This window comes from Ostrea edulis, chromosome 2, assembly GCF_947568905.1.
Source record: "Ostrea edulis chromosome 2, xbOstEdul1.1, whole genome shotgun sequence".
Lineage (NCBI taxonomy): Eukaryota > Metazoa > Mollusca > Bivalvia > Ostreida > Ostreidae > Ostrea > Ostrea edulis.
The window spans coordinates 26,408,673-26,422,481 of record NC_079165.1 but is presented as its reverse complement, the minus strand read 5'-3'; the positions used below and the strand labels follow the sequence as shown (position 1 = coordinate 26,422,481).

General features: G+C 35.0%; 2 protein-coding genes across 3 annotated transcripts in view; one reads left to right on the top strand and one right to left on the bottom strand.

Annotated features, from left to right (window-relative positions):
* LOC125677869 (hyaluronan mediated motility receptor-like) overlaps window positions 1-8,652 on the bottom strand; it is a 26,961-nt gene extending 18,309 nt beyond the window's left edge. Inside the window, exons 1-6 of one of the 2 annotated variants that reach the window (XM_048915980.2) lie at window positions 8,508-8,652; window positions 5,508-5,603; window positions 3,977-4,053; window positions 3,411-3,500; window positions 2,947-3,135; window positions 366-567 (exon numbers count right to left, since the gene is read on the bottom strand). In XM_048915980.2, the coding sequence (XP_048771937.2) occupies window positions 366-567; window positions 2,947-3,135; window positions 3,411-3,500; window positions 3,977-4,053; window positions 5,508-5,603; window positions 8,508-8,553 (700 nt within the window). In that variant the 5' untranslated portion in view covers window positions 8,554-8,652. The remainder of the gene's footprint in view (window positions 1-365; window positions 568-2,946; window positions 3,136-3,410; window positions 3,501-3,976; window positions 4,054-5,507; window positions 5,604-8,507) is intronic. The other variant, XM_048915981.2, reaches the window with a different exon arrangement.
* Window positions 8,653-8,955: 303 nt separating this feature from the next.
* On the top strand, window positions 8,956-11,582 carry LOC125678550 (large subunit GTPase 1 homolog). The gene has a single exon (XM_048917094.2). It carries the CDS (start codon window positions 8,956-8,958, stop codon window positions 10,843-10,845), a length of 1,890 nt encoding a protein of 629 aa, XP_048773051.2. The 3' UTR covers window positions 10,846-11,582.
* The last annotated feature ends 2,227 nt before the right edge of the window (window positions 11,583-13,809 follow it).

Here is a 13,809-nt window from a genome sequence, read left to right as displayed (position 1 = left end):
GAGCAATAAAAATACACCTAACTTGATGCAAGTCAATTATTTGTACAATGTACATATCGTATAACAGACATTCTCTATGGATGAAAATTTTAGCGATTTGATCCTTAAATGATAGCATATTATATTCTGTGTTTCTAATTTCTGTGGTTGCATTATACCTATCTGTACCTATGTGCATGTATATATATCTTGTGATTGTAATTTTTGCGGATTTTTCCCATCCACAAAAAAGGGACAACCGCAGAAAAAATCTGTTGTATTTATATGATAAGATCTATAATCTGGTCTGACAAACATTTCTACACATTACATGCTGTACCAAAATTTGTAACAACAAAAGTATTCTTCATATAGGATATGCTTACCGAGGTCTACAACCTTCTTTTCCAAAGTTAGCATGAGAGATTCAAAAATAGCAAAATCTGAAAGCTGAGTTTTCATCAGGGCATCAAGTTCCTGTCGAAGCCGGTGGATTTCTTTGTCTTTGACATCGAGCTGGTGCTTCAGACTGGATAGTTCAGTGACTAAGACTTCATTCTTCTTACCTGAATTTTCTGCTGTTGCGATCTGCAACGAAATTTAATACAAAATATCGGAGATTATCATAAAACACATCCACAATTTTCAAATCTCAGGGCTCGCGCTGCCCATCGCATTTGTCGCATTTTGCGATTTTTCAGAAAAAAATGCGACAGAAATTCCGGAAATGCGACACGGACATTTCGTATTTTAGTATTCGCGCGCCATGTTGGCATCCAAACAGCCTCAGGGCTGTTTTACCTGTGCAGAATGTGGATACCCTGTCGCATGGGAACAATAAGACTTAGGGACGTCTTGTTTATTTAGCAGTTTACACAAAACAAAGGGTTGATCCTCTATGTGCAGGTAGGTGTGAATGAAATGAACTTTGCGCGTGCCAGTTGCCTACAGTACATATCGTAAATATAGAGATACCCGAGTCATTACTGGGGAGCTACCTGTTTTGTACTGGATGGAATAAAAAGCGTGTGATTGTGCACACAAGCTAGTCAATGGAAGATACTTCCAAGTTAATAAAAATATATAAAATTTAATTTGTCGGTTCATCACAGTACAAAAGCGATTTCATCTAGAAAGGTAAACTAGAATGTTCAGCTATATTTTCTAATCCATTTGACGTTAGTACAGTGTATAAATAGAGGAATGTTGGGAAATTGCATTATTCTTTAGGTCTTTAGTTTGATCTATTTAGAAAATGGCCATGAGGAAACGCAAAACAGTAGGTTCTTCTGAAATTGCTATCCTGTCATCTTTTGACTTCACATCATCTTAAGCCATTTAAAATTTGTTTCAGACTTCATAAAGTCCCTTCTCCTCTACATAATGAGATTCACCAAAGGACCACTTTGTCATTCTGGATTTCAAGATGAAAACAAGATTCTTCAGTGAAAATGTGATGTGAAACTATGATCATGTGTTATATATTACAGTAATTAATTTTCAGTAACTTTGTCATCAGTGACTTTTTCTAGACTGCAAATTTAATGAGTAATATATGTCATTTACACTACTAAAATGATTAATAAACATTTAGAAACTCATTTCTTGTCTTTATTTAATATAGCCAGTTTATATGCTATGAAATACTCCTATTTTTTTCTGGTATGAAATAGAATTGAGTCAACTTAGCCAAAAACAATATTTAGAAATAAAACCATGATTGTGATGCAATGTCATCAGACTGACTAAAAAGCAATCTGCTGAAATACAATCGATTTTCACAATATCCTAATAATTATAGTGATTTGTGATAAAAGCTAAACAAAGCTATGTTGTATACATTGTGTAAGAATAATCAGAGATATATGTTGTATATGCCTCTTGAATAATATACATGAAATATAGATCTACAGTAAACGTGTATGAGTCGATGCACGCGCGTTAGGTTGCGACACAAAATTTTGGTCCAGTGTGAGCCCTGAATCTTCAAACCATTCAGAAAACTAATTAATACTAAGACAACACATAACAAATGATGGAGACAGACAACTGAATCTGATACTTCAGTAAATTCTAACTCACCTAACATGTAGCTGTTTACTGAATTGTTTTTGTCACTATATATCAAACGTGACGTCTAAAGGGCATTAGAATATACAATGTATAGTCCTGCGGACCAATCAGTGTTTTCTAATGTTTATTCAAAACATTATTTTTTCTATGAAGAAAACAGCTGCAATATGTACATGTACAGTAAAATACAGTTATAGTGAACCTCCAGGATCAGTAAAAACAGTTCATTATAACCAAACTTCATTATACAGTAAACTACGGTTATAACGAACCTCCATGGTCAGCAAAACTGGTTCATTATAACCAAACTTCATTATACAGTAAAACATGGTTATAGTGAACCCCAGGGCCAGTAAAAAACCTTCATTATAACCAAACTTTGCAAATATCATGTGAATTCATTATAAGCGTGTTTTACTGTACATGCTACGTCAAGTTTTAATGAAATTTCTGTTGTCTTCAGAGTTCATCTGAAGCCGCTTCAGACCATGACTGTGTGTCTTCTGATGCCTCCTATTTACAAATTCAATAGCGACTTCAAAATAGTTTATATACATCACGAACATCAATGTCACAGACATAAACACAGTGACATTACAAATAACATTTTGTGCTTTTCCGTATAAAGGATTTTTTGAATAATTTTGACATTCTAATGAATCCACATTTTTTCCTGTAAAGAGCAAAATTATATTCAACATCAGATAAATCTTAAAAGTACATGTAATTCTATCCATTCTAGTTAAATTCACCAATTATGAATATAATATAGCTATTAATCCAGATCTAATCGAGGCAGTAATCTTCATACATCAAAAGAAGCTTGACTTCCTATCAAACAGATCTACACATAAAATGAAATCCTCCAGGAATGACCCCGCCCATCTTTCTTACCTTGTTCTTTAGAAGATCGTTGCTTTTGTTTGCATCTTTAATGGATTTCTCCAGTGTGGCTACTTTAGCCATCAGACAGCTACGATCAGTCTGAGCATTAGCTAATCGCCCCTCCAGTTTCGTCAATTCCTCGTCACGCTGACATAACAACTTGTCTTGGTTTGTTCTCTCTTGTAAGACAAGGCGAATCTAAACAGCAATGATAATGCATTAAGAGGTTTTATAACCTTGTATCAAAGAACACTTGTGTGATTTAAACTTCATGTGCATTGTACAAATTTTCTATTTTTCATTAGTTATGTGACATACATAAATTCTGAATAATTCATCCTATAAGACATTGAAAAAAAAATTTAAAAAAATATCATAATGACTGCCCAAAAGGAAGCAACTGCTATAGTGCATTATCTTTGATATTATTTATCACACTGTTCTAATGTTTTTACATCATTTAGTTCCCCCACCTCTCTCTCTAGTTCCTTTATCTTGATGGCTTCCACTGATGGAGTCTGTTCAGTCTTTTTTGGTTTAGGTTTCAGGCTACTGCAGTCAATCTAGGGTAGAAATACAGAACTGTCAAAACTGTCAATCTGAAAATCCCAGTGGAGACCCAGGACTCAAAATTAACAAATGCCCGTCAGTCTGTGACTGATTAAAAGTCTGGCGGACTGATGGACATTTATGCCAGTCAGTCCGATAGGACAAGTCAATCTCCTAAATCTTCATTTTAGAAAACCCACTTGTCTAATCTTATGTGCACTTTTGGCACTAAGTAGATCTCAGGGGAAACCCATTAGTAAATATAGATTCCACATACTTGTTACACTATTCTCTGACACAAGTTAAAATCCAGTTATTTCATTTGAATAACACAAATCAAATATGTTTGAATAATTTCGGAAAACTCTAGACTGGTAAATTGGTGGAATTGAAATTTTACCCTATCTATCCTTGTGGCCTGGAGAGATAAACAGTTAGTCTCGAGCCCTGGATCAAGTTGTTTGACAGTTCATAATTACAGCAATCTTACCACTGTGGTATTGTTGAACACAGAGTCACTAGGAATTCTTTTCTTTGAGGGCGTGTCTAAAACGTCAATTCCTCCATCTTGTGGACACAAAGAAACATCAATAAATCATCCATATAAAATAATCAAGACTTATACTGGTATGGGGCCAATTACATACCAAAGTAATCAAATCACAATTACTTTTGTCAAAATCTTTAATCCAGGACATGTGCGACGTTTGTGGCATTTTCTCTAAAATTATTTTTTCATCTCCTCAATATGAAGAAATCTTGTATGATACCCGGAATAGGTTTAACTTTTTAATATATTGTAGGAATATTACTATACTAAATGTATATTGGCCTGGATAGCTCAGTGGTTAGATCACCTAACTAGAAATGCAAAAGCCCTGAGTTCAATGCCCGATTGTTCCAAAGATGTTCCTCTCCTTCTTTGCTACAGTACTGTCTATTTAAATACAACTTAATGAAATACATTAGAGTTGACTTTACACTTTTACTTACGAAAACCAGGAACAATCAAAATATCATGATGCTAACTCTGAATTCCCAGGTTTTGGGGGGTTTTTTGGAGAAAAGAGATAGAGAGCAAGTGAATTCTTTGTGAAATATCACAAAAAATTATATATTTCTTAGAACCATTGCATATGTCCTTAAACTACCATAATTCACACATGTATGTATGTAATTAATAAAATTAAAATTACTTTGCTATTGAAATTAATTAAATTACAAATGACATTTTAATCAGTTTTCAAAACTTCATAATTACCGGTAATTAATAAAGGCTTATGCAAGATTATACACATGTGGACATCAGTAATATTTCCTCTTTTTTTAAATTTAGAAGAAGTTTTCCATGTTAGACCTGTGGCTTTTGGAGGTCCCTGCAAGTATCAACTTTGAAGTTTACAATAAGCTTGGGTGCTCAGATATTGAAGTTTGTTTAGGCTATTATTCATCACCACCCCTAAATAACCCCAGGGGGAAGCCACTTACTGGTCATCCAGCCTGACCAAGTAAAGTGTTGTCTGTGATCAGTTGTTTTAACCCATTGTTCATTTAATCTACTGACACTTCTACCAATGTGCTAACACTCAGAACAAAGATGATGTATATACACTTATTGGTTGACAAGGTAAGGTGTTGACAGTCCTTAAATTACCTTAATAAATTACCTTAATTCACAAAAAAAAAGTACTTTTAGAATTATTTCTAAGTTTTGATTTTATTGTAAGATTAGACTACAAGTAAATGTTATTATCACTTGGAATTAATTACATTCAGTCAATAACCATTTTATCTTTCATTTACCTGATCCCTAGCTTATACTGCAGTAGGCTTCATTAAAGTTCAGAAATGAGTCTGGCTGTGAAAGGATTGGACTTCTTGATTAATATAAAACATAGATGACTACAGATTTTTAGAGAGTGACTCAAAGTGAAGTGACAGGGTTGAACACAACCTTTTTAGAATTCCACACATTGAGAGCATCTCTAAGTCTCGTTTTTCCTACACAAGTTTTTGCTTACCTTTGGGAGCCTTGAATCTCTCTGTTTTGTCTATAATGCCTCCTGCTTGTTTTCCAGCTAATTTTGGGTCATATGATCCAACAGGAGGAGCACATGCTGGAAAACAGAATACAAGTCTGATACATCTATAGATCTGATAACATTGAAATCTACAGAAGAAGGCATTGCTTCTGTGTAATTTCTGATTAACATTAGTGTGGATATCAGTCAGGGTATTTGAAGTTTGTAGCATGCAAGGACTGTGTGAAAATAAGTGAAACATAATTCACGATTAAATGCACATATAGAAAATTTTCGAAATCCGTTAAAGTTTTTTCACAAATGTTAGCTTTTGCCTGTTAATCATTAATTCTTCCATATTCTAGTAACCATGTGATAAATTTTATTCATGTAATTTAACCGTAAGTGCCAAATATATTTTCCTTATAACTGTAATAAAATCGTAACGTAATCCACTGCATGAAATGGGACACTCGCAATTTTTTTGTAAAACTTTTTTTTGGTAATTGTGGAGAAAATTATGTGTAAAAATGTATTGTCTATCCCTTTATTCTTCTAGAAATCATTATCTTGCCATCTTTCTTTGGATTTCTGGATTATTTTCCAATACAGTAATGCGATCACCCTTGTTTGTGACATCTGGTTTTTGTCAAATTATACTTGGAAATCCTTCAGTTTTGTACAGTAAATGTGATCAATGCACCACAATATATCCATTTACTAACCAGCTGCATGGTTTTCTGTCATCGAAAAACGTTTGTGACAAGGAAAATGGGTTTTGGTGCACTTTAACTGATTTTGAATGTTTATCAGTTTATTGTATCACATACTGTGTATCGCAATCTGTACCAAACTTCCAAAACATTTTATTTCCACCATCCCACCTCCCAGTTGAGTCACTGCATTAAACTCAATGATATTCAATTTCTGCAATATTCACTGCACATGCATTTGCTTCCTATGATACATAATTACCTATCATAATTTTATCCATTTATAAATCGTTGAGGGACAGATCAGTACATTTTAAAGACAGAAAATCTATGTACATCACACTGCCATAAATGCGTCAACTTTCGTGTTTTACACTTTAAATTTCATTAAAAAATATATCTTGTTTAAAAAAATCACAGTGAACTCATTCTTGCTCTAATTATCTGAATATCATGAAATATATCTATCGTCGACTGCCCTATTTCGGCGACTGATCAGAATTGGTGACCTTTTGTTTATGTGTGCGCGTTGTCGTTACCGGGTGTAGATTGCGTCATCAATTTCGCCGTAGTGTTTGCAAACATATATAGAGTACGTCTTCATTTTTTTCTGAAAATGAACTACTAGAAGGGGAGTATGCAAAAAATCAACACGAGCACCCCGAAAATAAGCCCATTTAATTATTACTTTTCGAAGCAATTTACTTTCAAATTGATATAAAGTATACCAAAAGTCTAGAATTCTACACTATGTTATTTTATTCATTGACGTTTAGCTGCACATTCCTCCTGTATATACGTTTTAACAGTTACAAACTTTTGGCAAACCTATAATATGTATACGGTGTGACCGTTGGACCGAGCGAAGCATGTAATGGTCATTGGAGTGTCCCAAGTGGTAATCATAATTCCGTTAAGTATGGTAGGTTATGATTCATTTAAAAATATATATTTTTAATGAAATATTCCTTGCGCTAAAAACCCAGTAACATCTCAATATTAAAGGGGTTTATATGAGGACAACAGTTTTACAGGATCCGCCTATTCATTGAACGTGGGAAATAAAACACAAGGCGACGTAAACTGTGTATTGTGACGTCACATTTAGCCTCAACCTTTTTCTCTTTTTCAAAGCAAACAATTATAAACAACAATAATACATTCCATATGCAATGAAAAAGGCCGTTATAAAACTAAACAAAATTAACCATTTAATTCAAAATGGTAAAAATGTAACCGTAATTTAATCGTATATTCTTATTTAAAGAAACTCATGAACTCGTTCATCTATTTAGTCGTATTACGGTTTTATATGTAATTATTTGCTAAAACCTGTTACAATGATAATTATACTATTCACTTTGAACAAACTGAGTGTTTAAATTACGAATTGCACGTCAGAGTCTTCTATTATTGGCATTCAAAATAAAACACGAATAACTGTTGAAGCAGGTAATGAAAAAATAAATGGCGGCGCCCATATGGATCACGAAAATTTCATTGAACGTATATAGAGATTGTCTCTTTTTCTTTTGATGATTATGACTTTTTTCTTTTACATACGTGTTACCTTTAGAGCCTTGCTTCGCGACGGGCCTTTGGCCCGTCCGAGCTTCGCTCGGTATTAACAATGGTCACCGAAATAGGTGACATCACCGTTTTAGGAACACAAAGTGACATGTTTTTTGTTATGAAAATATATTCAATTAACGCACTAATGAATTTGGAATTTTTGGATGAAAGTAAAGGAATTTAATTACTTTAAAGGTAGGTGTGTAATTTATTTATTTAATCCAAGTGATTAATGAGAAAATCGCGGTTTATCACTAAGGTCACTGAAACTGGTCAGTCGACGATATAACCATTTATTACTTTAACATGATCGGGACATAAATTCTGTTGATTACTTTTTAAATCTTTGAGCAACTATGCAGAAATATGACTACTGAAACTTTAACATCAACTTTCAGCAATTGTGAGAGGAATGAAAAACCTCTGACAGTCTGTGTGCTTAAACTGCTTTTAAAAGATCTAGCTGTTCAGAAAAAAAATGACACTGGCATCATAAACTATATTACCGTCTTTTATGGTAAAAGAGTTACTGTAAATCGACCCTAGATGATTTTATTAAAATAATTTAGAAAAGTCATTGTTTTCAATGAATCATAGTATTTATTAATTTAACAATAACAAAAAATGGGGTTGCAAGTTGGCTTATTTAAAGCACTACGCTGTACACGTAAAGAAAAACAAATCTATCATTACTTGAGTGTACAAATTAACTTACCCGACACTTCGTTAAATCTTTTAATGTTTGCCTTCGGAAAAGACATTATTTTTCTGCAATCTTTCCTAGGTTTTTCTTTCACCGCCAATGTTCAAACGCAGCCTGCTTATTTATCTTTCTCTGCACATTTCAACCAATCAGCTGCGTTCTTAAGATAGAAAGTAAATATTAAAAGCCAATGACGAATTTCCATTTCCCGAAATGTCCAATGCAATAAAAATAATGCCCAATGCAATAGTAAAGCGATATTACACTTTTAGTCATATTTATATTAAATATGAATAAAACGCACAATATTGATTAGGCCTATTTGAAAAAAGAAAAGAAAAGAAAAGATAAAAATAAATCTAATATTTCTGAAAAAAGTTAAGAGTTATCTCTCCTTGGAGTGGCCATCTTCTGTGTTGACATCCATGTGCTAAAGTTGTGAAATCAGTCCATCAGTAAAATGGGGAGAAAGAAAACTAGTGGGAATCTCGGCCGGTCTATAATAAAGGATCGATTTGGTAAGAAGAATATCGTGAGGCGAGACGACTCGTTTCTTCACACCAGTGACTTACAGGACGGTTATGACTGGGGTCGGTTGAACCTTCAATCTGTGACGGAACAAAGTAACTTAGATGATTTTTTGGCCACCGCAGAACTGGCTGGAACGGAGTTCACGGCGGAGAAACTCAACATTCAGTTTGTTGATCCCTCAAAACACACGGGGTTAAAGCCAGAAGAATTGGAACAAATTAAGGAGTTGCATAAGAAACACGAGACTATGTTGAGAATTCCCAGAAGACCACATTGGAATGAGACCACTACCGCTGATCAGTTAAATGATATGGAAAAGGAAAGTTTCCTTCAGTGGAGAAGAGGCCTCTCCGCATTACAAGAAATTGAGGGCATCATTATGACTCCATATGAAAAGAATCTTGAGTTCTGGCGACAGTTGTGGAGAGTGATTGAGCGAAGTGACATCATCGTTCAAGTTGTGGATGCTAGGAATCCCTTGTTGTATCAGTGTAATGACCTAGAACAATATGTCAAGGAAGTTGACCCAAGCAAGGTGAACATTTTACTGATCAATAAAGCAGATTTTCTGAGTGACAACCAGAGACAGGCATGGAAAGCATATTTTGATAAAGTTGGGACACGCGTGGCTTTCTGGTCTGCCCTAGAGGAGGCGGAACGCTTCGAAAAGTCTGAGAGGGAGGAAAAAATGGCTGGGAAATTATCAGATCCAGAGAGTGAGGAGGAAGATGAGGAGGAAATGGAGAGCGATGATGACAAAGAAGAGGATAATGTTCTGGTTCCTGCGGAAGTTCGGGATCATCAAGACATATTGGCTACAACAAATTCTTGTCCAACCAGTGAGGTTAATGAAGATCAGATTAATACAGAAAACAATATTGACTTGACTTTGAACCAGAATGAGGCTTCCAGTGGTTCACAAATAGACAACAGTGTCAAAGTCTTGAATGCAGAGGAATTGCTTGATTATTTTAGAAGTGTCCATCGGGGAACAAAAGTTACAGATGGACAGACAACAGTGGGCATGGTGGGATATCCTAATGTTGGGAAGAGCTCAACAATAAATGCCATCCTAAAAACCAAAAAAGTTCCAGTGTCCTCCACCCCCGGCAGAACCAAGCATTTCCAGACCCTCTATGTGGAGAGTGACCTCATGTTGTGTGATTGTCCTGGACTAGTGTTCCCCTCGTTTGTATCCACAAAAGCAGAATTGATTGTGAATGGAATTCTACCAATTGACCAGATGAGAGACCATTGGCCCCCAGTGAATCTTGTATGTAGTTATATCCCAAGAGTGACATTGGAGGCGTTGTACGGAATAAACCTTCCATCGCCTTTAGAGGGGGAGGACCCAGACCGATCACCCACCGCGGAGGAAGTCCTGACGACGTACGGCAGCATGAGGGGATACATGTCCGTCAATGGTATTCCAGATTGTCCGCGAACAGCCAGGTATGTCCTGAAGGATTTTGTCAATGGACGCTTGCTTCATTGCCACTCACCACCGAACGTGGATTTAAAAGATTTCCAGTCTCAAGGAATCATTCCAAAGGACTTAAAAGACAAGCAAAGTGCTTTTTTGAAAAAGAAACCAAAGGGAGACTTTGCATCTCAAAGCAAGCTTGACAAGGACTTCTTTAAGAAGTTAAACGTAGGCCTCCACTCAAAGGGCGTGGTCAGCGCCCATCAGACTGGAGGGGTCTCTTGTGGAGGAAGCAGTTTGGGCAGCAGTATGTCCTTGGCTGGAAAACCGTGGAAGAGGCATAATAATAAAGGAAAACGGGAAAAATTACGCAGAATTTACAAAGATGGGGAATGACATTGTACACTTATATCTTGTGCATCAAAAGACAAATGAATATTTCATTTGAATAAATAATTATTTGAATTATGTGATATAAGTGTTATGAAATGAGAATTTTATTTGTTGCAGATCATGTCAATGTATATAGAATATTTGTCATACTGGTTCATGGTTTAAATAAGGAATGCTTAACGTCAAAATGGTCATAATGGCCGACTTCCTTTTGAAACTGGAATGAAAATATAAATATCAGCAATGCATGTATATATATTCTTTATTATTCAATCGCCTAGCTGGGTAGCTCAGTAGGTTTAAGTGTCGGCTGCTGATTTGTACTTTTAAGTATTTCTAAGTCGAGCAGGGGTTTTAATTTTTTCATCAAAAACTCTTCTAAAACTGCATTATTTTCAAAATATGAGGTATAAATGTTTCATTTTCAAAACATTATTGTACATCTCCTCTGCTTTCCTTCCTTATCAGATTTCTCTGGTGTGTTACTTCTCCTCAAAGCAAAACAAAAAGCTTCATTTTTTTTTTGCTGGGTTGCATCCGGCTTACAGTATGGCGGGCGTCCCTGTAAATTAGGGTTTGTACTTTGTGTAATCAACTCCTCTCACACCTCATACTTGACATACTTCAAACTTTGTACAGTTGTTATGGATACATTGAAGATGTCACTTATTAAACATGTTGTTATATTGTGCTGATAAATTATGTCTGGGAAGAGTAACCTGAATAAAATGTAAATAGTCTGCATGGTTTACTGTGTTGTACTTGTTTGCTCACCTGAGCTTTTCTGATCGCCTGTTGTCCATCATCTGTCCACTTTTGTACATTTTCGACTTCTCCAGAACCACACGACCATGTTCAAATCATGACCCAGGAGGAAAGTTGAGGTCACAATAGGAGATCAAAATTGTACATGGGAGCATATTTTTTTTTAAATCTCAAGAGCCGCTGACCACAATTGGTCAATTAATGCAAGCATTCCAAAGAAGTGCAGATTTGCATTTGATCAAATCATGACCTCTTGGACTAGGGTGAGGCTGAAATAAGGATTTAAGGTTTTACACAAGATTAATATGATTGTAGGAAATTTGGGGAGAAAAATCTTTTTTCACAAGTACATGTAGCAGGGCCACACTACATAATGGATGTTGCTAAAATGCGGAACGGAAGACAAAATGGAACAGAATTTAAGAAATAGAATAATTAATGTAGATACTAGATAACACCAAAATTCGGGGAAATGATTCATTTTGATTAAAATCAACTATCTGGGAATTGTTTACAAGCGATAAAACAACTTATCTTAAAATTTTGCATCATATTAAAATGATTAAACGAATTTAGTTAAACGTATGTATAAGAATTTACAAAGTGTTTTACAAGAATTTTGAAATTTCGGCATTGACGGGTGTTAGCAAGCAGTGACACCTATGGGTAGAGAATGAAAAGAACACACGTGGTTTATATGCCCCCCACCACCCCCGTGGCAAAACGTCATTAACAGTGAGTGTGATATATATAAAACAAAGATAATTCATGATCTTATTAAGTCAGCAAGTTAAACATCTTGTGTTTGATTTATTATTTTTTAACTAACAGAGACTTGGTGACTGCAGCACTCCAATCCTAAATAGGTGGGACTTCTGGCAGTTCATTTCTAAACTAAATACTTGTATAGCTTAACATTTAGATTAACAATAAGATTACTTTTAGTTCCATTCAAGCATAAATTCTGTGTTAGCCTTTTAGCCATTTCATATGCATGTATTATGAAATAAATCTGTTGATTCCTCTTAACTATGGGTCGTAAACTTCACCCTAGTTTACATTGGTTCTGTTTCGATCTTTCTTTCCCGCTGTATCTCTTCAGTTTCAACACTAATCCTGCAGCATATCTGTAAATGTACAACTTTCACATAGATTCATCCCAAATGAGGCCAAAAAATTTTTCACACCGGACTCATTCGCTTTAAAATTTGATGTGATACATAAATGTATATTGTACCAGGTGTAGAACTAAATTCAAATTTAGTTATCTTAAAACATATGTAGTTCGATTAAAAGCACGTTCGATTTTAAAAAGGCTATGTTTGGGGGAAATTTTTCAAAAATATATTTTGTTTTACAATGTTGTTTTCGGGGGGTGGGGTGTACCCTTTATTCATTGGATAGGCCATTAAACATTTTCTTAAGGTAGCAGCCAAAATAAAGTAATTTAATTTGAAAGTAGTTTAATTATATTTTAGTATGTTTATCTTCTTTTTTTTCCATTTGTGAAACAACATACTGTCACAATCTGGTGTGTGTGTGACAAAGCCAGGGAAAAGGATGGTACCAACAGACCTGCATGTTGCAATATTCATCCACAAAATCCATTTTAAAATACGTAATAATGCATTAGTTTGAGGTATCAATATGAAATGATGGATTCTGAGGAAAACTTCTTGTTCTTTTTGCTTACCTTGTTCATATTAAGCCTTTTGATTTTACAAAATCCTGACCTCCTCATTACATTGTTGCATAAAATATTTTTCATTTTTGTTCCATCTTCCTTTCCGTTTTCCATTCCGCGTTTTAGCAACATCCCTGCATCATAACATCAATATGCAAATATTGCAAAGTTGTGTGGATTCAAGTTTGTTTTTTGGGGGGGTGGGGGGTGTTAGGGTGTGGCTAAAATCATGGATCAAAGTTTCCATAGTACATGAACCTTTAAAAATGTTCTCCAGAACAGCGAGGCCATGTTTACAAGTCATGTTGATATTGAAAGCGTCCCATTGTTGTGTATTAAAGGGACATGGACATGATTGAGCTGAAAATCTTATTTTTCCATTTTTATTGTTTGCACTGTTGTTTACTAAAGTATTTCTAATGGTCAACCAAAATTTGAATATCACTTTTTGAATTACAAGTACGAAACAGCACTCGCAATTCTCTGTTATGTAAACAAGGCTCATACCATGTTTTTGT

Bases quoted from the DNA above. Each gene is read 5' to 3' on its own strand.
- LOC125678550 (XM_048917094.2), top strand. From the start codon at position 8,956: ATGGGGAGAAAGAAAACTAGTGGGAATCTCGGCCGGTCTATAATAAAG.